This window comes from Chelon labrosus, assembly GCF_963514085.1.
Source record: "Chelon labrosus genome assembly, chromosome: 6".
In the NCBI taxonomy this organism is placed as follows: domain Eukaryota; kingdom Metazoa; phylum Chordata; class Actinopteri; order Mugiliformes; family Mugilidae; genus Chelon; species Chelon labrosus.
Genome location: NC_140342.1, coordinates 20,524,772 through 20,551,933, shown reverse-complemented (window position 1 = coordinate 20,551,933; position 27,162 = coordinate 20,524,772). Strand labels below are relative to the sequence as shown.

Genomic DNA, 27,162 nt, shown 5'->3' with positions numbered 1-27,162 from the left:
GTCGATGGGAAATGAGGACGTATTATGCAAACTCGATGAGAAAACAGGGGCTAATTAACTTGAATGGAAACACGTTTGGCTTCTCGAGCTTTTCATCTTGGAGAGGGCTTCTGTCTGCAATATTTCTTTGACTGCTGATCTCCATATGCATATTTTTAAATGAAATGTGGAAAGCTCTTAATGACTCTAGGACAATTATAGAAGTCATAATAATCCAGTCGTAACTCTTTCAGAGTTGACTGCTCCTGTTAAAGCGCTTATTTATTTAATTTTTTTGGTGAACCGAAGGCCCGCAGGAGAGCGTCCGCTCTTGACAGACGGGTTACTTTTGAGGGTTTTGACTCGGCGGTCAGCGCGAGGCGGCACACTGCAGGTGCTGTGGGTATACGGGCGCACGCGCGCACGGACTGAGCGGCCGCCGCCTGATTGGTATGCCATCTCTTTCTGAAGTAAGAGCAAACCGAGGGTTGTTTTAATTGAGACACTGAGGAAGAGAGGCGATGCACTAATAAACAGGTAATTATGCAACTCCCAGCTCCGCCAAAGCAGATTGTGAATCCATTAAGGCCTCTTCGCGAAAACGCCTCTTTCTTTTTTCTCCTCCGTCGTTTTATTTATTTATTTCTCTCTTTCTTTCTAAAGTGGTACGCAAAATCCCCATGCATGCGGCCCCGTTGCGTGGGAGCGAGGCTCTCGACGCAAAATTCATAACAATTAACCATCAATCAGACTTAACCTCTGGGGTCACGGTAAGTGCTCCTCGCTCTGCGAATCCGCCGTCCAGATTAACAGTGACAAAATGTGCCTGTACATGTCGGCTAATCCATTTATTTATTCAGCTTTCTCCCAGTCTGGCTGATTAATCGCTCCCACACCAACGATGGAAGGAACGAGACAGAGAGAAAGTGTGCCGCTCTGCTCTGCTCTGCTCGCTCAGAGGTGTGGAAAAGTGTTTGTGTGTGCATGTGTGTGTGTGCGCACCGAGCAGTACCAGATTCCCCGAACACACACCTGACTGAGCATCAAAGAGTAGTTTGCAGGAGCGTATGTAAACAGCGACGGGGGGATGTTCAGAGAGGTAGTCGTCAACACCTGCACTCATCCGTCCGCCCAAACAAACAGGCAACCTTTAAATTCTCACCGCCCACACATTCCAATCCAGACAGCCGTGCAATTTTTTAGAAAGTTTTATTCTTACCTTGGGTGGCGATGTAGTGATTTGGCCTGTGGTAGCCCTAAAAGCAGAAAAAAAAGACGGGAGTATGAGAGACACTTTACTTTCCGCCTGCGCCTACAGCAACAGCTGTTATGAGGTTACTCGTGTCTTAAAATGCACACTGTCTTTGATATTTAGTGTTTTCTGACAATGGAGGTTTGCTCTTTGCATGGAAACTCAGTTTATCTCTACATCAAACTTACATACATCACTGAACAGATTAGATTTACACCGTACGGAATCACAATTTACAGCTTTTCATTTTTCGGCAGACGCGTGCGATTCTCCGCGTAGTCTGTTCACAAGCGGCGTTCAACGCTCGCCGAGCTCTTTGTTTCAACATCTGACCGACTGAAAGAAGATGCGCGACGTAAAGCGGTGCATAAAGGACGCCGCCTGATGCAAGATGCAAAAAAGCCCTCCTCATCACATATGCTATATGCGGCACACCTCTGCAGCAAGCAGCCAAAGTGTTGATAATCCCCAAGATACAACTAACAGCACTGATCTCCACAATAGGCCCCTAGTCTCACGGATTACTCTAATCCCTTCAAGTTTTATTTGTCCAATTCCTTGTCCTCTCCCCAGAGATATGAGCCAGGAAACAAAACATTAGGACTTAAAGGCTCTTCCTCCGGCCCAGCCTCCTCTTGATTGCCCCCCCCCCCCGGCCCCCCTTCTCCCACCCGCCCCTGCTGCTCTGCTTATCTCACTCATATTCAATTTAACTTCGACTGTGATTAACGCTCCTCCAATGAAGGCAGAAAGAACACAAAGGATATTTTTCCTCACCCTCTCCCTCATCCACAGGGCTCCTTCAGCTATTCAACTGTCCTCCATTTTTAATGACTTCTTTATCTCTTGGACTAAGGAGGAGATTTGTTTGTGCTTTCATGTACGCTCTGTCAAGTAAAGTGGGGGCCCAGTACGCCGTCGGATTAGAGAGGGAGAGGCAGAAAGAAAGGAAAGGCCCTGACAGTGACTGTCAGGTGAGTAGAGCTTACTATGAATGGGCTTGCGGCTTTTTGTGAGCATGTTACATTAGGAAAAGAAGAGTATTTCTAATGATCAACACAAAGAGATAATACACAGAAATGTCAATGCTGGAATTATTAATTAAAAAGGCTGTATTTTCAGGGATGTGTAAATTACTGAAGGGGAATTAAACATGTGCTGTGCACTTTGTATTTTGTTCCGTTGCTTATTACAGCGATCATTTACATTCATTCTTTCCAGTAAGAGTTGAGTGTGGAATATCTAATATATGCAGCATGACTTGTTTTCGCCTGTGGGCATGAACTGGTATTTTCAATTTGAATATCATTAAATAGCCCACTTTTGCAAATCAGAGTTCCCAGCCCTATCACCTGGAAAATATGTTTATATACCACTTATTCGCTTTGCCAAATACATTTTGGAGTGAACGTACTGTCTCCATTGTGTTCTCTGGCAATCTTTTTTTTATTTTTTTTTCTCTAAACTATGACAACAGCATGCCAGATTATTAAGTTTGTTCATAAAAGGCAAAGTAAGAAACTGCCTGGAGGCCCCACATCCTCAGGGACCTCAAACACTGCAGATTTATTGTGCCAGTTGGCTTGAGCAATTTGAATTTAATACAAATTTCATAAAGAACCAGAAACAAAAGTCAATATCAGATGAAATTTTAAGGGCTTTAAAGTGGATTTACAATTGGAATAATGTGCCTTCTTATTATCCTATTCTTTTACTTAGAGGTCACAAAAATATATGCACTGGTTAAGTAAATTGGTAAGTCTTTTGTCAACTCTCCACTACGGGATACCTTTTCAGGCTTCTAAAAATCCTCCAAATTGAAACTGAACCCAAGAAAAAAATAAAACCAATCATGACTTGAACACTTCAAATGTAAGCTCCAACCTGTGAGAAGAGGTTTCACGCAGACATTGATTAGTTTTAAAGTGGTCACAAGCCAAAGATGTAGTTGTGGGGGGGCTGCGTGCCAAAATTTAGACACTGCGTAATTCCTCAGTGAAACTGGGTTTGACCAAATTACCATAAGCAGTGGGTCAGTAGAGGCCCCATGCGGGATTAATCCAGAAAGCGGTGGGCACACAAAGGTCGAGGTTTGTCCTCCTGCATCCTGCGTGTGTTCGTTTTAGGCTTCAAGAGCAATTGGTTAGAGTTACAGATTGTGATTTTGGTTAAATACTCAAAAAGCATGTCATCTTTTATGCCTCAAGTCGGACAATGTTGGCAAAAACAAAAGTATTCGATGCTGAGAGTGAGTTTGGCAGAATCTAGTTTATGTTATTTGCTGAGACCAATTAGTTGAAAAGGAAGATTTACATTGAGGACGCAGGATGGCAAGCACCCAGATTTTCCGTGCATGCCTGCAAACGTGTTAAACCCCTCCATCACTTCAGTGTACAATACAGAGCATCAGCAAACACATATGCACACGCACACAACTTTGCAGCCAACAGACCATTACACTCTGTTTCCTTGGCTCCTAAATGCTTATCAAAATACTCAATCAGCTGCAGAGAAAGGGAAACATACCCGAATGGCTCTGCGTACTCGTACATGACTCAAAATAATCTGCAGTATAATAGAGTACAACAACAAACACTGTGGGAAATGTTCTACACATAAGAGTTTATTGGGCAGGACAAGCTTTTAGATGGGTTAAAAAGCTTTCTGAAGAGCAAAAACATCATTACCCATCTGCCTGCGTTTCTACTAAGTACTTTTCCAATGAAGCTGGCAGAGCAGTGGAAATCCTTTTCAATCAGGGCCCTCTTTAATATGCGTGTATCCTTATCTTATAATGGGACCCTCTCTATTGCGGGAGTCTTCTCCGCAGCGCCCCTTTTTTGCAGCATAATGGGCCATAAACTGAATAGTGGGAAAGGTAAATAATTTAAGCCCCTCGCATTTGCCGTGGCACACCTTGCATTATGAATTTATGTTTGAAGGCGTAACAAGAGATTACAAATTACCACATTACAGGGGCGGGGGAAAGAGAGAGAGGATGGGAGACGGAGTGAGAGTTCTCTCCAGAGCAGAAAACCACTTAGGGAGCCGGGTGCATCACCAGCCCATTACACATGAAGCGGAAGCAGCTGCTCAAAGAGGCCAGCGAGCTGCTGTGATTGGTCACATCCCGCTACTAACACTGCTATTAACAGCAAATCAGGTCAGATCAGGGGGTTCTATACAGTGTGCGCTAAGTGAGGTAGATTTGTTTTCAACGGGAGCTGTGTCTCAAGCCACTTTTTAATGACTTTTACTTACTGTAAAGGTTTGCTAAGTCACTCTGTTGCTTGTTAAAGCCGAGCTGCAAGCACTCTGCTGTGGTTATAAGTGTTACTAAACACGCTGGGTCTAGTTTGAACCGCTGGTGTGTCCTTGAGAGTTTTTCGGTGTCTAACATTAGAGAAGTAGGAAGCCGCCTTATGTGGCTATGAAGCGGAGAGACGATCAAACGCAGTTCTTTAAACTTTCAAATCTGTCATCTTCAGACAGAAAAATGACAACTTCAACTGTTTGTTCAAAAGTTAAAAATGATCTATATTTCCTGACCATCAACGCCCTGAAATTGTTTGAATAAGGATTTTCCCCTTGGAAAAGCAAACGTGGCGGGAGAGAGACTTTCTTACTGCGCTGGAAAATATCTCACAGAGGAGATTGGGGTGGATGGACGGGGATACAAATGAGTAACTGTTAAAACAGAAATCACAGTTTACATGTCTTCTCAAGGCTTTTCACACAATAGCTCCCCTTGCTTTTACCCAGTGGCTTCACTGAACTGTAATCCATCATTAAATTATTGCTGCTGTAAAATGAATGTACACCGATCAGGCATAACATTATGACCACTGACAGGAGAAGTGAATAACATCGACCGTTTCGTGACAATTCATTGTTCTACTGGGAAACATCTGGACCTGGCATTCATTCATGTGGATGTTACTTAGACATGTAGCACCCACCTAGACCAGACCAGGCACCCCCACCCCATAGCAATGACACTCCTTGATGGCAGCAGCCATCCCCAGCAGGATGCAGCCTGACACAGGCACACACACAAAAATGGTTCAGAAACAACTCAAAAAAACATGAAGAACATCACAAGGTGTTGACCTGGCCTCCAAATTCACTAGATCCCAAACTGATCAAGTATCTGAGGGATGATCCACAGAGGCCCCTCCCTTCAACTCATAGGACCCAAAGGCCCCCCATTAACAACATTGTGTTGCCAGACACCACAGGACACCCTCAGAAGGCCCATGTCCATTCTCTGATGAGTCACAACTGTTTTGGAGGCACAAGGGAGACCTACACAATATTAGGAAGGTGGTCATAATGTTATGCCTGATCGGTGTATTTTGCTGTTTAAGCTAATGTCAAAAAAATATAGCAATGTTACAAAAGCAACACCTTTAACAGCCATGCTAATAATTGTAACTTTATGTATACATGTGCTTTTCTATTTGTAATGTGCAATGCAATGTTTTGTATTCAATGTATTCCTCCAGTTGTGTTGAATGTAACTGTGCTAAATAATAATCCACTGAACATCTCATCTGTTTCTTCTTTCTGTTCTCAAAATGCTTTTTTTTTTATTTTTACAAATGTTCAAAGCAAAGAGCAAAAACTATAACCCAAGCTTCCCTTGCGAGCTGGTTTGCTATTTTTCTCTCCCAGCGCTGTCAGCCTCTGATCTTTATTTCTCTTAATATATCCAATGAACAGAGCGGCTACAGCAGCCTTCTAAAGTTGAATATAAAGGCAAAGTGTATGTGTGGCTCTTTCTGCGCGTGTGACGGACAGGCGGTACGGGCCGCATTGCCCCCCCGGCTCCCCGGCGACGGCGGCACCAGCGCCCTCTCTCTCCCCGAGAGGAAGCGCAGTGACCTTTGCGTTGGTGGCGCTGGCTGGTGTGTGTACTTACATCAACGTAATTTGCATTAATGTAATCGGAGCTCTGTTCCCCCTCCAGGGCCTGCAGCCTGACACGGGAGTGATCATCTGGAAGAGAGGCAGAGAGGAAGAAACCAGTGTTGAATTAATCATATTAACGAGGGCACCAGGAGAAGAAAAGGGGTAGAGGGACATACAGGCAGACAGGGAAAAAAAAAAAGCATAGAGAGAGAAATTATAAGAGACAAATACAGGTGGGAAAGGATTGAAAGCATGACCAGACTGGCATCATGCAAAACAAAGTGGAGTTGTTGAAATGCAACATGGCTGACAGACAGCTGTTATGATGTGACTGAGTAGCATAGACTGTATATAAATATGGACAACGCGTCGCCACTTCCTTGCATTAGCCAAACTGATGCTATTTTTCCGGGGATATGGGCAGCGCCATCTTGCGACTTTGCGACTGCGCAGCACGGTCCGGTTTACGGAGCAATTGGCTTGGCAACGGGTGGACGCCATTATGCCACATCCTGTTTCTATAACGTAAAATAACTAGCTAAAACGAAGCTTATCCAAAAAATTGGCACTTGAACATGCATCAATATTACGGTAACTACCTAAAAGTGAAAAAAACATAAAATAAAATTGATTTGACTTATATTTTATTGTTTTAGTTTCGCCCACTAACATGGAGGGGGTGGAGCTTATGACCTATACTGCAGCCAGCCACCAGGGGGAGCTCTACTTGCTTTGGCTATGCTGAGTATGCATTACAAACAGCACGGGGCTGTCACCTTAAAACCTTGATGATGAGAAATTTTAAATTAAAGCTAAAAAGTTATGATCAAAAATTATGATCTAAACCAGGACCTTAAGGCCTTATGGTGTTGTAATATTAATGAGGCCACTATGTGAGAACAGGATAGAGGAGCTGCACGATAAGACCATCAAACAATAATGTTTAACAGGGAAATCTGTTAAAGTTAAGACGACGTGTCTGCCTTGACTCGAAATACTAAAAGAAACTTTGGTAACTGTGGCGATTCTACATCATTTGCATGCTAATGCTACATAATGCACCTTTAAATCGACTTCAATCAGCCAAAGTAGATCTTGAAGGTTTTTCTGAGACAGCGGTGATTAAAGGGGGGGGGGGGGTCAGAATGAACTTTCCAATCATCAGTAATTAGCAAATTGGCATCACAGCTCGGCTCTAGCACGTATATAGGTGACTGGAATTCATTCAAATTCAACATTTTTTAACATTGCCTAACCCTTCACGTTATGCGCCATCCCCCGCGCGGCTTATTTCTCATAACTGAAGGGATGAATATACAAGCAGATTGGAAAGGTCAAAGCTGCTCTCGTTTGCTGATAATAAAACTCTGTTTGAGCAGCTTAGAGTCATCCAGTCACAAGCCCGGCCAATAAATCAGACAGAAGAATGGGAGAGAGGCACACAAAAAAAATCACCAACGTTGAGGAGGAGCTTTGTACACACATGCAATAATGTTCCCGTATCGGTTCTTCATGCGGTTCTCATCCTTCTTGGCGGAGTCCCACGGTGCAGACTGTCCTTCAAAAAAGCTCTGGAAAGAGAGGAAACACAGGAACAGAGAAGGGGGTGGGAATGAAATGTGGTGTCATGTGTGAGCACTCTAAATGACAACCAGGCTAAAGAATATAACCTTCCCCTTTTAGCTAAAATAAAGAAATAAATTAAAAAAAAGGAAGGGAACCTTTGCGATAGAATTGAAGACACACAGAGAGGCACATTCACATCATTATTAGACATAAAACACAGGGAGAACGGTGGATCCCGGGGAGCTGTGTCAAACAGCGTGTGCCATTAGGGCGGAGGCAGCGGGTGTCACACTCAAACCTATCCCCCTGCGCCGCTCTGCCGGGCGGAGCAAGCGCAGCGGCTGCCTGTCTGCCTCGTCTGAAGGACTCAATCAGGTTGTCGCGAGGGGGGGGGAGAGAAGAAAAAAAATAAATAAAGCCCGCTCGTCGTCTACAGATCAAAACTGCTCCCGCTCAGATTACCCTCATGAAATATTTATCGTCTCTCGCTGGGGAGATTTCCATTCTGATGGCACACCAGGCACAATTAAGCCAAATTATGAAAATACATCTCCACTGCCAGTCCGCCGCTGTTCGGCAGGGGCGGGCGGGGTTTGGCTCCAAGCTGACTAGCCCCGGAAGAAAACATGTTTTTGTTCTGTCTTTTGTGATACCAAGCTAATGCACATCGGAAAAGTCAGCTAATACATTACGGTGCCAGGCCATCCGCAAATAAAGAACCAGGAACGGAGGTTGGAGATTATTTGAGAGTTCCTTTTAGTGTGTGGAGCAGGAAGCATTGTCTTCAATCATCACTGCTTTAGGACTTGATGGTTCCATTCATCTCGGCGCCGTGGCAGGCAGCGGGCCGTTTGTCTAGCACATAAAGGCCTTTCAGACACCACACAAGGACATATCCCTGTATGAAGTCCTAAGGATTAGTGATTTCACTGAGAAACAGCTTTAATATGCTAAAAATATGTCCCATCCTTCCCGAGAAGATGGAAGCATGTCTCCGAGATGGATTGCACGGGCCTCTCCTCCCGTGGCAGTATGTCTTGAGCAAATGCACAGGCCAATGTCATTCTCTCTCTCTGTCACGCTGAAGGATACAGGTCTAATATCAAGCGCCTGAAGACAAATCATCCTCCAGCTGAAAGGCGTTACCTGGAAACTTTTAAATAGCTCTCCTTTAAACTGAGCGACTACAGTCATTTTCCTTAAGCTGTTTGGATCTTGAACGTGGATGGTGATAAAGTTCGAAGTGTTTGAGATTTCAATTTAAAGGCTCATAGAAGGGGAATAAGTGGCTGCCTGAAATTCACCAGGCAAACAACAGAAGACTCCACCTGTAAAAAGTATTTAGTGTCAAAGGTGTATGATGCATTTTACTTCAGCGCACCTGCAGGCAGTTTTTAACACCACTTTCAAATTACTCCCACTGGCACAACTCCAACTTAGTATGTTTTTTTAATTACAGGCAACCTGCAGCACTCGGGTCCCAGCACAGTTCCGTCTTTGAACCACTTAACTGTAAAAACGCACAGCGCTTCCCTCCGCACACGGCCGCTAACACGGGAAAACCTACATAAAAGGTGACAGAGGAGCACTCGACACACAGAACACACCACGGCAAAAAAAGGCAAAACGAAGAAATCAAAATGAATGGTGACACACAGAAGCGGGGACCGGTTTGGTGATTTCGCTTCTGTATTCATTAATCACTTCCCGGGTGAGGAGGGGAAGGAGACTCGTTCAAACGGACCAGTGTTCAATTTGTGGCTGGAGCTTAAGGAATTTCTCACAGTAGGCTAGATGCAACAACATAACCGCTCACGCACACACACACGCACAACAGGCTGGAAAACAAGTGAAATACAATGACAACATGGCAGCTTTGAACCTTGTTTTCTTGCTGATCCTGTTTGATCACTGAACCCCTGTGTCGACGTGCAGGAGACTTTGGACATGCAAATACTTTGTTGCACTTTGAAGCCGCTACAAAGTATACAACATGGTTTCGCAAAGTGTTAAGTGTTGTACATTGTCCTTTCTTACGGCATTATCCAGTTTGTTGCCGTTGTCCAAATTACTGCAATGCTCTTTTTTGTCACTAAGTTGAAAAGCTTTGCAAAGATCAGACTTAAATTGCGCCGCGTGGCTAAACGAAGCTACAACAAAGGCAGCTGGACTTGTTTTCCTGAAGATGCGACACCACTCGTTACAAGTGGCTTCTCCAGTTCTATTAGGGACATCTATGCAGTGGTGCAAACCTGAAGCTCACACGACTAGGGCGTGCTGATGATCCAATACTCACATCCAATTAGAGGAAGTGGTTCTGCAGTCCCTAGTTATGCGAGTTTCAGGAGGGCACCACCCACAGATGTCCAGAAATAAAAAAAATATGACATTCAGATCTGAAGAAGCCACCTGGATGAGTCGTGAAACATCCTCAAGAAAGAAAAGTAAAGCTGCCTTTGTCTTAGCTTAGTTTTTCAGATGGCCTTGATTACCCAGAATCTTCACAGATGAACTGTGGAAGAGACGACTCAACAAAAGTTGGCGTTTTGTCAACCGAACACTGTCAAATACTTTGGCAACTTTGCATAGCTTCTGTTGGTGAATGCCCTTTTCAGACTAAATCATAAATGTGTCATGTTTTAATCCCCAAGGGCCTTAAAAGTAGCCGACAAGGTTTCTGATACCATCTACAAGTGTAAAAAAAAAAAGAAAAAAAGAAAAAGAAATAAACTCACAAATAACCAAAAGTGTTGGCTTACCTCGTTTATCTGATCCAAAGTTAACGTACAGAATAAAAAGAAGCATGGGTCAGAGAGAGATATAGTACAGCGTAAGTCAACAGGCAGGCTTAGAGGGGCACTAGGCTCCAATCTCATCATCAGAAATAAAAAGGGCATTAACCTTAAGACAGACTGATATAGAATGACAGCAGTGGAACACAACATATGGATGAATCGCTCTAGCCAAGTGAGAATGAGCTCCGTTGCACACTTTGAGAACCACACAGGTCTTTTTTTTTTTGCAACAGGCTATGAGAGAGCAGGGCAAGGGGACGGCGGCCAGTTGTTCGTTGTCTTATGATTGACTGTTATGCATCTGCGCAATCTGGACGCGTGGACCCAAAACACCTTTATCCATAATGAATTGGGCCCGGAGGGCACCCCGAGGCACTCCAACCTCTCAATGGTATGATCCTGCAGGTAGCAACGGGAGGCCGCATTATTTCATTCCGCAGTCATGAGAGGGGGGGAAGCGGGGAGTTAATTACTGATAAATCTGGCCCACACATAGCAGAACGAAGCAGGGCGGGAGGTGAAGAGGTGGGGGGAGAGGAAAGCCAGGAAGGAACACAGGAGGTGTAGATAAGAAAATTGCAGAAAAAAAGAAATGAACTAAGCTGAGGAAGATGAAGAAAGATGAGATGCTAGAGTTTAGGGAAAAGTGACGAGTAAGGTTTTAAAAAAAAAAAAAAAAAAAGGAAGTTATACAGGTTGTTTAAAAAGAAAGATTTATAAAGCATAGCTTGAAGCCAGTTCTGTTACAACATGGCATCAGGGTGAGATCAGGCCGGCTAGCGTGGCGCCGAGGGACGGCGAGGAGGCTGGAGCGCCGCCAAAACCTGCCAGCCTCCCGCACTAATGAGAGGAAATTAGAGTGATGGTCTTCTGGGGGAAGAAATCTTTTGTTTTGGTGTCAGAGAGAGGCATAGCATCAGATTATAGTCTTAAGAGAGCGGCAGGCCGCCATCACCGGCGCCTGATCGGACCCGATTCAGGTGAAGGAGGGGACACGGAGCTAGGTGTCCCTCGGGTTGCCGCACACCGGTGTACGGCCTCCGAGTCTCCAAGGAGAACGGACACAGACAGCGGCGTTTGACACAAACACACACTCACGCACGGGAGAAAAAAAAACGCACATTCGCTGCAAACAACAAGGAACAGATGAACAACAAAACGAATCACACCGTAAACACACTGAGACAGGGCGCATTAACAATTTATCATAAAAGTGCATCTGGGGAGAGACAAAACAGTTCTGCTGTGCGGTGCAAAACAGAGAGAGAGAGAGAGACAGACAGAAAAGGGGAGAGACAGAAACAGAGCAAAGAGACACCGGGCTGTACACCATGACACAGATGAAGCCTCGGGTTAGACTGATAAATACTTCCATTCAAGAATCTCAGAGGAAATGTTTGGCAGTCTATCACGGGGCTTAATTTGTGTTTGCAACTTTTTTTTTTTTGCGGTTGGGGGGGCGGGGGTGACAGCTGCGTTCGGCTGCGTCCTACCTCGTACTCCTCCTTGAAGCCGTAGCCCTCGGCGCACTTCATCTGCGTGATGTGCTGGAGGAGGTCCGCCACGCGGATCGCCGGGTGCAGCTGCCCCGTCTGGTACGGCACGTCGACGGGCTCCCGCTTCCTCAGGGAGTGGGTGTGGGACTGCACCAGGCTGCTGGTGTCGCTCCCCATGTTCTGACTCTCATCTGCGCGGACACAAACAAGAGAGACGGGCCGGAGCGGGTCAGGGTGGGGAAACGGGACCCGGACGTCGCACGGTTTAACAGCAGACTGTCGTGAGATACATTCTGGTGACATAATGCTTGAAGCAGTAAATGGCTGCGGTGTATTACGAGTTTAAAGGTGAGATAATTAGCTTAGGCGCTGGCACTCTTTGAACCAGTTCATATCTCCCGACTGTTCTCGTTGACTGATGGCCCGTTCTCTCATTTACTGGTAAGCATTATGTCACCACCCTCCAGATTGACAAACAACTCTCATCTAGTAATCTGTTTGTTATGGATGGTCACAACAACACAACATCATTGAGTAATAGGATGAGTCATGTGGTGGGAAGGTTCAGGTCCATCTGTCTCAGTGTGGCTGGAAAATACTGTACTGTATAGCCATTTAAATACAAGTAACACACTTACAGTACGAGCACATAATATGGCTGCAGGACAACATATATAATATATCAGTGGCCCTCAACTGTGAGAAATAGCACAGATCAAAACATTAAAAATTCTCATGAAGATGCTGTAAAAGACAACACGTTTTCTTTTTTCCTGTTTTTTTTTTTTTTTCTTCCTTTGTCTTTGTTTCTTACTGGCGGTACAGTACGCTGGATTCGGGCTCTAGCTCATTACTGAGAGTCAGACTCCATTCCAGCTCTTTCATACTGTAATCCAGTCAGTGGCAGACATGAGGCACAGATGCTGTGGGGAGCCAGCGGACGATGGAGGGTGTCCAGAAACATGGAGGAGGAGGAGGAGGAGGAAGAGGAGGAGGAGGAGGAAGAGGAGGATGTGAGGGGGGTGCGGTGGGCCACAGTGAGCATGTTGCAGCAGGCACCGTCGGAAGCATCACACAGACACAGCGTGGATTCGGCCCCTGCCACCCGTACTCCCCCCAAAAAATACTAAACGACAAATATTGAACCTAAAGGAAAAGAAAACGTAAATAAAGAACCCAGGAGGGAAGCGGAGATGGGAGGAGAATGCATGGGGTGATGCTGCCATGGGGCACTGTGTGTGCGTTGACCATGCTAAGCTAGTGGTGGCTCGGTGGCAACGGTGCGGAGGGTTGGTGAGATGCTAACATGTCCACTCGTCATGCAATAAATGTCGCAATGTCAGAAGCAGCCTCTCCCTGTCGGCTCGCTTTCTGAGTAACCACCGCCTCCTTCCCCCAACCCAGGGCCCAGTTGGGAAAACTTACCATTAATGGGCACTTTTTAGATAGCAGATACATAAGAGGTTACGTATGTAAAGAGAAAGAGAGGAGAAGAGACAGGAGAGAGGGGATAAGCAACAATACAGCATGAGAACCTGTTACAGTGTTTTTAGAGCTACACTATAGGGCAAGATCACATGCCTTCTCAGTTCAAACTGCCTACGTAGAAAGCCTAGTCAAGGGGGATGTTGAGTGAATGGATGGGGCAATTTCAACAGTGCAAGACAAAAATAAAAGAATAAAAAAAAAGAGAACGAAACAAGGAAGTCATGGATTTCAAGGGAGAAAATAATGATGAAATACCGGTCGTCTCTGGAACAAGCCGTAATTGTTTCAGATCTGCGACTCGCACATTTTAACGACGCCAATTATTTTTTGAGTATTCTGACATTTTGAACTTCTTTTCTCTAATTGCTTGTAATTATATTTGCACGTGCCGGCGCTGACACCTGTATTTATGGCATTTTTAATTTTTATTTAAATTTATATATATATATATATATATATATACTTTTTCTTTTTGGCACGCGTGTGCAGTGAAATCAAAAACCCTGCCAGTCCTCTATGATCTAATCAGTTTTGATCATTAACCTCAGCTGATGAGACAATGCTGTGACTGAACGTGTCACAACCCGAAGCATGTAACCTTTTCTGGCTGCCGCAATTTCATGTTAATTGTTTCTTGCTTCATTAAACGCGGAACTAACATAAGCAGCTGTCACCGGCGCGCTGATGAAAGACGCCGCTGCAAGTTGCGCCAACGTGGAGAAGGAATACACCACCCCGAGTTTAGTGCGAGTTTAGTCGTGGGCTCGGGAGAACGCCGCTGCGGCGCTCGTGGTGAAGCCGGAGCAGAGCTGCGTGTTCTGTCTTTTCCTCTCGGCCTTGAGTATTTTAATTATCGCAGTCCTAGTGCCCCACTTAGTAGCTACGTTATGTGCTCCGCCGGTGGAGAAGCATCTGCTCGTATAAGATGCTGCACTTTGGGGCTGTTCTGCATATTCAACAAAGGCCAGAAATAATTAACAGAAGAACAAAATGCTTCTTTTTATATATATATATATATATTTCTATTTTATGACGGAACAAGATGAATAAACACGGGCAAAAAACAAAACAAAAACAAGTAGGTCGATAGCAGTTAGCCAAAGGCAGGGGGAGCGACATTAAAAAGAATAATAGAAAAGGTTGTTGTTTTGGAGGGAGGGAGGGGAGTTAAATGCGTAGTGAGGAGAGAGGGGAGGGAGGGGAGGGCAGTACAGCTAATGCTAGACTTTAGATGTTGATACCGAACGCATCCTGTTTTTAGGATTTTTTTTTTTTTTTTTTTTTTGGTGATGGGGGCTAAGAGAGAGTCTTTTTTTGTTTGTTTGTTTCTGTCTCCCTCTCTTCTGTTGTGTCTCTGTGCAGCTGCTATGGCTTCAGCATGCTGTAGCCTAGGTTGCATCGGGGCAAACTGCCCCCCACCCCCGGTGCCCCCCTTAGACACTCCCCCCACATCCAGTCCACATGTCTGTCCATGCATATGAGAGGTCAAACACGTATGTGACATCACACGCACGACACGCAATGCGGATGGGATGGAGTGAAGCCAGCCTCAGCCCAGGAGAGCCCCCTCGTTGGACGGGGAGGGAGAGGGAGAGGGGAGGTTGAAGGAGGGATGGGTGGAAAGGAGGAGGAGGAGGAGGAGAGGGGGGGAAGCAGCAGGCAGGTATGAAGGTGAGGAAGCCATCTTTAGTAATAGAGCCAACCAAAAATGAAAATACAAAATAAAACTTTTTGTTTTTTCCTCACAGTTAAGTCTTCAAACAGTCATCTTATGAATGTAATGCACTGTACGTCTCTTTAGAATAAAATCAACAGCAATGGGAAAAGAAAATGCGTCTCACCTAAGATAGCGGTTGGCACAAAAGGATCTGCTCAAACCCCCAAAACAAGTGCAGAGGTTGGAGGAGGAAAGAGAGTTGCAGTGAATAAAAGAAGCCAAGATAGTCCACAAAAACAACATTAACAAAAAAATAACCGACAGTTCTTTGGTTTCTCGCCAAGCGGCATGACAAGAAACGGATCATATTTTCCAGAAAAGCTAATTATACAGTACGTTCAGTTGATTACAAATCCAGCTATCCCTTTACTCCATCTAATCAATGAGCTGTGATCTGATTACATAAGACACACAATTATGGATTATTATTTGGTGGAAACTGAAGTCATAATTGAACAGCTAAAATCCATCTCGGCAAAGTGATATAAAACAGAACCAGAAATGTAGCGGGGTGTAAACCCATCTCATTTATCTGCCTTCTCATTTGTGAAATCGTTTTCTAATTTTTAAAGCCCATATCGGCTCCGTTAGGTAAACCCAGTGCCATTTGTAATTCACATAAAAAGACGTCTCACCAAGAAAATAAAACTAATGAATACTTGCTCGAAAATGTTGTCTTTGTCTCTAATTTATTGTGACACTTATAATTCTGTTCGTTCCGCGATGACTGAATTTGCCAGGATCGCTGTTTGCTTCGACTCTACCCTAAGCACTTCTCTGTTGGCATACTGGATTAGCGAGGAGGAAACGGAGAATGTTTACCTGGGTAGTACGAGTTGGTCGGGATGGAGGTACTGAGAGTGTTGGCTTTGGGCAGTGTGAAGGAAGAGGGCGATGATCCAGCTACAGAAGGAGGGAAAAAAGAACCGAATAAATAATTGTTCTTGGTTAAGAAACATACAACACTTACAATAGTTACGTTTACATGGACAATGTTTCTTAGAGAGTCCAACTTAACTGTGCACATGGTTTGACACGCTTCTGCCGACTGTTTAGAGTTAAATCTGGCAGAGAAATAAGATTTTTTTTCCCCCCAACGTAATTTCTTTCAATAGAAGATGACAAAGACAGACCTGTGTTTTCGACAGTACTGCCCATGAACTCCTTTCCATTCAACCAGTCTTTTGTGATGGAGATAGTTATTCTATTATTCCGATTAATAGCCAAATACTTAGGTGAATCTATGTTTCTTTGTGAGTTGGTGAGCCATACAAACCACAAATACGAGAGGTAAAATTCTCTGAAGTCCAGGTTGATTAAATTTTTGCAGACTTGCTATGCATTCATTGTCGTCTCTGCTCGGCATCTTCAAAATGCCCAAACCTCACTCTGATTTCTCATTTTGTTTAGCTTGACCATGCATAAAGCACACACATACTAAGAAAGACGCCTCGAAAAATTTGCAAACCTACCGCCAAAAATCACAAAATTAAAATATTTGTGATTTATATATAACTTTTTCACTAGTTACACATGCATATAAGGCGGGAAATAGTACAGAAAACAATAAATAAAAGCATTATATAGCCTATTGGCATGTGAAGTGTCTTGATTCCAACTCATTTTTGTGCTCAAGTCTATGAGAGTCTATGTGTGTCTGTATATTTAAGAAAATATTAATAATTCAGGCTTTAACGTTTCTCTTAGAAAAAAGTTTCATGCTCCTCAGACTTAAATGAGATGCTGTGTGAAACTCTAATTCCTTTCATTTCTCAAGTCTGTTCATTTATGAATATCATCAGTAGGTGACCTGACATAGAGCTAGACCAATGTCACCACAATCAAGAAACAACAAGCATGTGCACTGGTGAGGTATATTGTGTTTACTTATTGTCTTACTTGAAATAAAACCATTAAAATGTCCATCTGTGCATGGTAAATCACGAAAGGCAGAAAACCTCCTGAGTGTACTGATCAAGAGCAAGAGCGTGTGCAACTGACTCTCTTATTTCTGTTGTTAAAAGATACACATTAGGCTTTAAAGTTGGGCTACAGAAATAATTTTTCTCACTGATTAATCTGATGATTACAGTTTTGCTCTTATTACCAGTGGCAGGCCGTCAGGGCCAGAGAAGTCTCTGCTGGCCTAAACTTTATCAAAATCACCGACTTATATTTTAAAGTTTTTCCATTAATCTTATTAAATTATTCCCAATAGCCTATTCTTTTCATTTTATGTCTGTCTCTCTGCTGCTGTTTCTGGCAGTGTAACTTTGCATTAGAGCTTTTATCCAATCATATTTTAGCCGTCACGTGTAGCCAGAGTCAAAGACATCTGCCTGGGCCTTCACAATTAAAACTGCAGGCATCTGAAGATTGAAACACATTGTAATGACACTGTTCCTTTAACTAATCACATTTTAAGTTCGTATTCTTAGGCCTTCTCTATGGTTTACGGTAGCGTGCAAGCTAGCAGTTCGTGTGTTGCAAGCGGCGAAACCAAATCGTCCCGTTAACGTTTCGATAGCTATTTTTTGAACCTACGATGGCAGAAGGAGGAGAGGTTATCAACTTGGTTGCAGATCTTCTTAGAAAGTAATTTTCATAGCGGACATTGAAGGAAGAGCTGGATATTGTGAGGAAAGGCCGCCCAGTCCTGGAGCTAACTAGCCTGACACAGCCGGGGAAACTTTCAGGTCAGCAACTATGAGCGCTAACCTTCGTTGACAGGCTCAGAGGAAAACTCTAAAGTTCTGGTGAGTAAAATAAATTATATTTACATTACGTATTTACATACGTTTTATGTATATTTTTGCCATTTTGTTGGTTCAACATTGATGTTTCTGCTGGATTTGGCGTATGTGCAGCTGCAGCACAATGGTGGCCGCAGCGAGTGAGAGGAGACTTTTTGAATTGTTCTAAGTGAGTTTCTTGCTTTAGTAATGGCATTCATCCAGCTATATGAGATACGATACAACGTCCTGTTTTATTGCGCATCCGTACGTTGTTGACGGTTTCTATAGCAGTAGTGACGTAACGATCATATTAAGAGGTGTTTTGAATAAGATTGCAGGGTACTGAAGGCCTAGGTGGTAAATGCATGGCCCACCACTGCTTATTACTTATTCCAACATTCAAGAAGCAGCCCACTTTGTTTTTTTCAACCATGTGGTCACACACAAACAAACAGCACTGTTCATGGTTCTGAAACAACAGCTACAGCAATAGTGATCCGTTGTTTTCAGATGATAGCGTGCATATCTCGGCTGATAGTTTTGTCACTTATAAATATTGTCACAAATTTTAAAAAGTGGTGCCAAAAACACAAACACTACATAGTCAGTAAAAGCAAACTTCAAGTACAACCATATTGTAATTCCCAAGAGAGGAAAGAAACTTTTAGAAAGTTCTTTAAGTTCTCTCATGAACATATATAAAAATACACACTACTTTTAAAAATGTACTATTTATGGTTACACATTAATTGGTGCAGTATTAGCCACCCCCACACTTCTTTCTGCTTATGGGACCTCAGCTACAAGTTTCCTGTCATTCAGGATTATCTGACAAACTGAAGTAAAAAAAAATAATAGTCCAAGTTGAAAGATTTTGGTTGTTTTTGTCCCATTTGGTGAGATTTATTCTATATTCATAATTTCCCTCTGAAATTTGGTGGAGTGCCACTATAAAATAGCTCAGAAAAGAAATGCTCAGCTACAGATAAAGTACAAACTACAGTAATTATTTGAATAAATGCCTTTACTTCCCCCTACTACTATTGCTTTACTTGAGCAGAACAATGGCCCTAGCGACAATAGTGTAATAGCGTTGCTCAGTGGGTTGCCATCTTCTCCTTATGTTTCATCAACAGAACTGCCATGCCAAGGGGGTTCGGGTTATGCGGGCAGTATGTTGGGCCCTATAATCTGTCAGCCAGGATGTTTTGAGCCAAAATGACACGACTGACAGTAATGTAAGGTCACGGCGCATGAGAGGGCTTTACACTGACAGGCCGAGTAAGAAGTAATGCATTTAAATCATTTGAGCTGGCAGACAGAGGGCCAGATTTGAACAACTACACTAACAGACAGTTAATCAAGGTCAAAGCATCTTTGGGGCTCGGGGGCCCTGCAGGGGTGTGGAGACAGAAGCTGCTGTGCAGTTTTAATCTGATGGTTTTGACTGGGATTATAGCGGGTCAAGCCCTGGGTGCAGACTTAGCGGAGCTGTCCGTCAATGAAGCATTAAGTTTAACCTGGGACAGACAAAATGAATAGGTTATAGCACCAGAGAGCATCGAGTATGTGCTGTGTGTTCCCTCTGTGCGTTTACTCTGAGCTCTAATGTTTACTGATAAGCTTTTGGGTCAGGTTTGGGATTTCAAGGCGTCTTGATTATTGATCTAAATACAAGACTCCCTTCAGGCCATCGACGAGCATTTACACAACTGTTTCCACAGCTAAACAACTAAGGAGCAGGTATCTGCAACAAGACCCCGGTGGTAAAATCTAAAAAAATTGCTAGTTTTAGCTTCCTTAATGAAAAAGAAATTTAAAAAGGAATGCATAAGAATAGTGGAATGAACCCAGCCGTGCTGACTTACATAAGAACTGAGAACAATGGACAGTTTGTCCAGCTGAAATCAATTAATTTGTGCAAACCAAAGTCTCGGTTAGAACAAGGCAACGAGAGAAAAACAAAAATCTATTTCGAAATCCAATTAATACAATTGGATGGGACAAGAGAAGGAAAAAAAATGAAAAATTTAACAGCCATGTATCATGTTACCATGAAAAATATCAAAACGTCTGGTTTCACACAGAGTTTAGATACCAGTTGTTTCACAGTGCTTGTTTTTTTTGTTAGGGAAGTAAAAACTAGCAATTATTATTTTCTTTGCTTATACTATTATATTATATTATATTTTATTGTTTTTTATTCTTATTATTACTATTCTATATTTATTTTATTTTATTCTAATTTTTATTATTTTATTTTTTATTATTTTTTTTTATACATTTTTCTTTTACTAGTGGTCTTCAAGAGTGTTTTTATTTATTTATTTTTTATGTGCAATTGAGCTGCTGTGACCAACCAATTTCTCTTGTGGATGAACAAAGTCTAATTCCAGTCTAGATTAAAAGCAGTGACAGACTTGTGCCTTTCCCCCCCTGACCATTCCTCCAAATCACTTTAAAGAGGACAGCGACTCACATTTCCAGGTTGTCCCAGGGCGAATATTTCCTGTGCAGTCAGGTTTGATTTCTTTTTTTTTCACCTGACCAAACCAAATAAATTGCCTGCACCCTGCACGGCGCGTGCGACCGCGTGCGGGGGCAGGTAGGCCTGACGTTGAAGGAGTGTGGGGTGGGGTCGGGGGGGTCTCACCTCTGCCGTTGAGGGTTAGCGTGCACTCGCTGCGGCCGTTGAGCGTGAGCGCGCACTCGCTGCGGGTGTTCAGCGTGTGGTTGTGTGTGTCCATGAAGGACAGCGCCTCGTCACAGTTGGTACCCTGCTCCGTGTAGCTCTTGTCCATGGAGTTGACCATCACTGTCATCTCCTGGCGGGTGCTGTTCAGAGTCTCCTTACGCTTCTTAGCCAATTTCCTTCATAGAGGGGGAAAAAAACAAAGGAAACAATCAGAGGGGGGGGGGGGGGGGGAAGCACAGATGATGCTTGAATTGATCTGATATGAAGCCGGCAGCGATGACTCATAGGTGTAATGAGATGGCTGAGCTAATGTGCCCCGGGTTGTGGTCACATTAGGTTTTATTAGGCACCAGATGCTTCTTCAAGCAATGAAATATAAATCCTTGAGAATGTGAAAAAGGTGCGACACCCTAACCCAAATACATCAGAGGCCCTGATGATTTAAAATTAGCTATAGTATTTTGGGGTGGGAAGAATTAAGAGTTATGAACGGTGAACTGAAACAGTCAACCTGCTTTTTATTGACCCACTTTGAGCTGATGTGCCGGGGCCTACAAGCAATCTGTCCCTGATCAAACACTATTAAATACACACACACAGACACACATACGCACTCAAATACCACCGGGACACGGACTGTTGTTTTTTTTTTTTGTACAAGCAGCTGCAAAGCACACGTGTCTCATCTGACTCAAGATGAAACACAGAATCAGATTCAAGAACTGGCCGATGCTCTCCACGTGGGAGGCCCTCCACAAAAATGTATGAATTAATAACTCCTTTGTCGAGTAGGACTTTAAAGTCTGTTAAAAACCTAAAACTAAGGATCATGAGCTTTAGCTGTTATGACTCCAGGCTCTCAAACAGACTTCCTAAACACTGAATCAAAAAAATTGTTCTTTTCTTTCTTGGTTGCATGGCTTCAGGGATGGCTGTTTGGTGGGTCCAGGACTTAAATACATTAACTGAATAAATACTAAATATTAATTTTATTAAAAAAAAGTCGTGGTCCCCAAAGGTTAAATCCTAAAAAACGCGAAGCCTCGGATTTATCTGGGTTGCTTTTTGCGGTTTGGTTGACAAACTCTCAACAACTATTGGACAGCTTGCCACTCCAACCCTGCAAAATGTTAACAACACCATCTCATCAGCTGCATTATTCAGCATAATATAATTTCAGAATGCTAACCCTGCAACAAGACAAAGTCACTTCTGGTTTATTCTTTAGGTACATATCAGGCCCCAAAGTTCTTAGTTGAGATATTTGAGGTTGTGGCTGCCTTTTTCGACATATCTGGTCTGGAGTTATTGACATGCCTGTCGGTGGAGACCAGCCAGGAGGAGAGCTCCAGTTGCCAATTTTAATGTTCTGCACATGTAATTAAGCACTCAATAGAATGTGTCCATTGGAGCCCATTAGCCCATTGGCTAACGTAGCAATGACGCTATACATGTTAGCCATGTCACTGTAACTCCTGTTTAAACTTCCCTGTCTGCACTTTATCCATACACTAATGTTTACATCCTCCACAGATGGTTTATGGCATTTATATATATTGTGTATTGTTCTATTTTCCTTTTCTTTAAATGTGTTTTTGCACGTCACGCTGCTGTACCTTAAACTGACCCCCCGCGGACAAATAAAGTTTTCTGAATCTGAATCAGGTTTCGTCAGGGGCTCTAACGGTCCATCTGGGGTCAATCAGGAGGTCATCATCTAGGTTTTAATTGGGCACCAATGCAAACCTGTGGGTGGCGTCGTTGCTTGCTGCCTCCACCTTTAAACACTGTATATAAAGTTAACGCACTAATGGTATGGTATTATTTTTTTTTGTGATGTATCCCATGTGTGCCAATATATTTAAATCAAATGAAAATGCTGGAATGCAATTACTGCAAACTGCAAACCAGGGAAAAAATTTGCTGCAAAGTTGCTTTTGTTTGACTTCTGCGTCCCTAATGAATATATTACTAGTAACTGTCCCAAGCAAGCCTATGAGTGTGTACAGAAGGCGATCCTGAACTGCGGCCTCCTGGATTAAGAAGTTACTGACACAAGAAAATTCCCCCAGTTGTGATAAAAAGCTCATTACATTATCTGATGAGATAATTCTCTTATAGTTCCACGGAAGTTGCACTAGAGAAGGATGGCAAACAGCTTGAGTGGGAACTTAGTGTGGCGACGTCTGATGCCTGCCACTGCTCTGTAGCTGGAGGGGAGCGAGCGGTGTAAAAATTAACTATGGCAGCCCTCACACTGATCCTCGCACTTTGTTACTCTCTGCGTGACCCCTCTGCCTATTTGAATTGCCGTCTCTCTCGCGGACAACTGCTGTCTAATGACGCACTCCTGCTGCTTTGTTTTCGCAAATCTCCTCTGTTTATTCAATTTTGTCGCCGTCTCGTGCCATATGGCAACAGGCCCCCGCTGCCTTCAAACAGTCATTTGCTCTGAAGGCCTCGACGTGAGGCTAATAGTGGATCCGTTCTTCAGAAAGCAAAGTGACAAAGTAGTGACACTTTTGTCTGCTGGACCCACTTTTTGTCTTTAATCTGCAATTAGAGCTGGGAACAAAACGGCAATCTCGCCTCTGTTTGCCGTTACAGCTTCATATTGTATTAAGGAGGAATGTGGAGGGGAGGGCGAGCTGCATGTACCCGAGGCAATATTAAGACTGATTCGGCACTGTGTGCACTCATGGAGAAGACTATTAAGAACGACTATAATCCAGCTTTTAATACTGTATCACTGTTGTTATTTCGTCGGCTGGTGAGAGTTGGATTTCCGCTTTCTTGGCCTGTGTAACAGTTGAAGTGAGAGCGCTGAAGATAAACGAGGCTGCACAGACACCAGTGCCAAAATGAGGAAAGCACCAGCAATACTGGGATGTTTGCTAGGCACCGTGGGTGTTAGATGAAGATTAATTGGCATGCTATTCTCTCCTCATTTGTAAGAAGGGGGAAATTTAATGATAGATGACTATGTTGCAGGGTCTGATATGCTAAGAGAGATCGTACCAGGAAGTGTACAGTAGAGCGCTTGTGCGTGTTGATGAATGCGTCCATTTATTATTTCCCCAGATAGTTAGCGTAACGTTGCAAATGGAAAGTTCCCAACAAAAAAATTGGAAGGAGTGATCGCTTGCAGACGAGCCCGACAATAAAATCAGAAATTCCTCTGAACGGCGTTGAATGTGCACATGAAGGGGATGAGACAGACAGATGGCAGAGGTGTTTGTAGAAGTAAAGACTGAGCAAACACTCCAGGTAACTATATTAGGCAACTCTCATTAGACAGATTGTCTGCAGTTCAGTACATGACAGCCCTGGCATATCTGGGATCTAAGTGAGCAGAGCTCCTAACTCCACAAGTTCAGCTACAACAAAAAGGAAGCTGCACGGATTGTATGTCTGCATGTTTTTTTTGCCAGGATGTCTGTTCTGTGGGAGGTGACGCTGCTGCAGCTTCTAAAACAAGAGCTTCAAAACCTCATGCTCAGCATGGTGGGCCTCATTTCAGCACCAGAGCAGCTTAAACCTTGTGACATTGGGACAAAGAAGGCTTCATTAAACCATCCACACACATCTGTGATGCGTGTGTGTGTGTTAGTTGACTGACATCCAGCTGGGAGGGGCAACAGAAGCATCTTTGATTAACCCAGTGGGGGTATTTCAGCAGTTGTTTGTACTGTGTCTTGTGTCAAACTTCTCTCCATCTTTTAAACAATCTTCCGTCACGTTGTCTGTCATCATCCCATCCGTCTACTCACGTCTTTACGAGCAGAAACAGCACATAGAAAATATAACCGCTCTGAATGTGGCTGCTTATGCAGTGACTATTTCACCTTAATTGTTCCACAAACAATAAAATTAATCACTGGTTAAGAAGTTTAAGATACGATTGATCACATTCTCACAAAAGGCAACATTTTACCTCCTCTATGTTCAAGTTAAACAGGACGAATCTCTTTAAATTGTTTAAATTCAATATTGACTTACACTATACACTCAGGGACCACTTTATGAATAACGTAATGCTGTCACACATAGTGACACGCCACTTTAAAACGTATCCATTTAAACTAGATCATTCCATGCATGACATCCCTTCGGCCTGCTCCAGGTTCTCTTCCTCTTCTCCCACCGTTCCCTCATCAACATTCAGAGCTTGTAGGTGCAAAACTCTGCAAGGCTTGTACCAATTAATGTGATTCTTGCTGCATGTTCGGCTTGTAAAGTTTAATGAAGGTGTTTGCCCTGAGCACATTGTGTTATACATTGTACATTTAGTAGGGCCTCCCGTTCTGACACCGACTGCAACGGGGGTGATTATGAAAAATGAGATTCTTAAAGAACTGGAGTAATGATTCATACGTCTCTGCGTGTGTCTTTTCGCTCTTTTACAAACAAGGAAACCAAATGACTATTAAAGTTCAATTTCTCTTTTTTCTCCCGTTGATGCAACATTGCGAGAGTGTTTTGGTTAATGTACGGCAAGGCTTGTTTACCATTCGGGCCTTTCAATAAATGTATACATTAAGGGATTTATGATGTAAGTAGGCCTCCTGCCAGATGGAAATGGAACATGTCACTCCAGAATGAAATTGCTTTTTATGAGCTGATATAATAAAACACTAACAGCAACATGTCCGGCGCAAATATTTATACACTAGATTCATTAATGGATATTTGGCTCAGATGCAGCGTCGTTGCGAAATAATCACACTCCCTCTGCCATGGTAGCCTTATTCGGGTATTCATGTAATTATCATTTTTTTTCATAAAAAGTATGTTATTATCATGCAAACCCAACAATGACACCTTCAATATTAACTTCCTGTTTAGTTCTGCTTTGGTCTACAGTATCTCATGATGCTAACTTCAGTGCTACAAGCTCGTGGTTAACTTAATGTATCTGCGGTTTGTTGCAATTAAAGTTGTGGAGTTGGATATTGCAGTTAAACTTAATCCATTGTTAAGAAGCTAAAATAGTGTCATGCAACAGTTAATACATTTTGTACATAAATTCATGGTGTCCAAATGAATGCTAACGACTTTAGCTAAACTATCTAGCTAAACTATCTAGCTAAACTATCGGACAAACTGTCATTAAATCTGGTTTGTTACATTTACCACCCCCCCCCCCCCCCCCCCCGCAATGGAAGATGAATGCTACTGACTTTAGCTAAACCATCGGCTAGCTAAACTATCTAGCTAAACTATCGAGCTAAACTATCGGCTAGCTAAACTATCGAGCTAAACTATCGGCTACCTAAACTATTGGCTAGCTAAACTATCTAGCATAACTATCAGACAAACTGTCATTAAATCTGGTTTGTTACATTTAACCGACCCCCCCGCAATGGAAGAGATCTGGCTACAGTGGACTCCCCTTCTTACACTTTTATCTCCTCTCATAAAATACCCCTGCAAGTGAACGGCTAAATTTATTCCTTCTGATCTGCGTTCCTTGGGTCACTTGGAGAGCTATATTCGGGGGTGTGACTGGCTCGATTGACATGTCTGGTTCTGAAGTGATTGACAAGCTTTTATGGGGTAGACCGGGAGGGAAGTGCACTCGAGTTGCGCGCACGTCGTTTTCGATTCATTCGGCTGTGATATAATGACTGTTATTCCAAGAGCGCGGCTTCAAAACCTCCTGCTCAGCATGGAGGGGGCTAAATACCGCGATTCTGATAAAATAAGGCTATAAAACATTACAGAAGCTGCTTTAAACAAATAAATGAATAAATATAAAGTTCTATGTAAATTAAACTCCTGTGCCGGGAAGTGATATCTCAGGTAGCAGGTGGTCAACATCATTTAAACGTCTTGCTATGTACATTTATGCTCGTGGGTAACAGGTAGAGAAAGAGCTGCAAGAGAGAGCCACATCACAATCCTCTGAGACATCAGTCAGACAGTGACATATTAAGTGTGCCTTTGCTTAACATGCCTGCTGCAGCTCTCACAGGAATAAAGACCCAATCACAACCCTTGCCCTATGCCAATTGATCTCTCCCGTCGCTAGCAGCCACAGCAGCAGCAGTGGCAGCAGCAGCAGCAGGCAGAGCGGTCGGTACGGCCACCTGATTAAAGAACGGCCATATATTTGATCGCACATGCAACCGCATTCCTAATGAGAGCTCTGACTGATGTTGTGTTTTGCGTGCTCGCCCTCGCAGCCACCTCTGGCAACGCACCTAAAGTGCATATTTTGGCGACGGCAAGATGTTCCCGCGCCTTTAAAAGACTTTGATGAATGCATGAGATCATTAATGGGTTTCATCAATCATCGAGGTGTCGTAGGCTCGTGGCTGCACGGCAACGCAGCCGCCACCGAATGCAAGCACCGGAGGAGAGGGCAGCGTATAGACAATTTGACGATATTAACTTTGGGTGCGTGCAACATATTAGTTATGTTTGCATTTGAGCTGAGCTTGGACCGACTTTAGTGTTTTTATATACAGCCGTTCGTATAAGAGGAGTAAACACAGCTTCCTACACGGTACCTCTGCAACATGTAAG

General features: G+C 43.4%; 1 protein-coding gene across 3 annotated transcripts in view; it reads right to left on the bottom strand.

Moving 5' to 3' along the window:
• LOC311489505 (receptor-type tyrosine-protein phosphatase mu) overlaps nt 1-27,162 on the bottom strand; it is a 155,241-nt gene that overhangs the window by 21,626 nt on the left and 106,453 nt on the right. For all 3 annotated transcript variants that reach the window (XM_084546618.1, XM_084546617.1, XM_084546619.1), the window contains exons 17-22: nt 20,593-20,810; nt 16,027-16,107; nt 11,997-12,190; nt 7,626-7,713; nt 6,153-6,229; nt 1,199-1,235 (exon numbers count right to left, since the gene is read on the bottom strand). In XM_084546618.1, the coding sequence (XP_084402744.1) occupies nt 1,199-1,235; nt 6,153-6,229; nt 7,626-7,713; nt 11,997-12,190; nt 16,027-16,107; nt 20,593-20,810 (695 nt within the window). The remainder of the gene's footprint in view (nt 1-1,198; nt 1,236-6,152; nt 6,230-7,625; nt 7,714-11,996; nt 12,191-16,026; nt 16,108-20,592; nt 20,811-27,162) is intronic.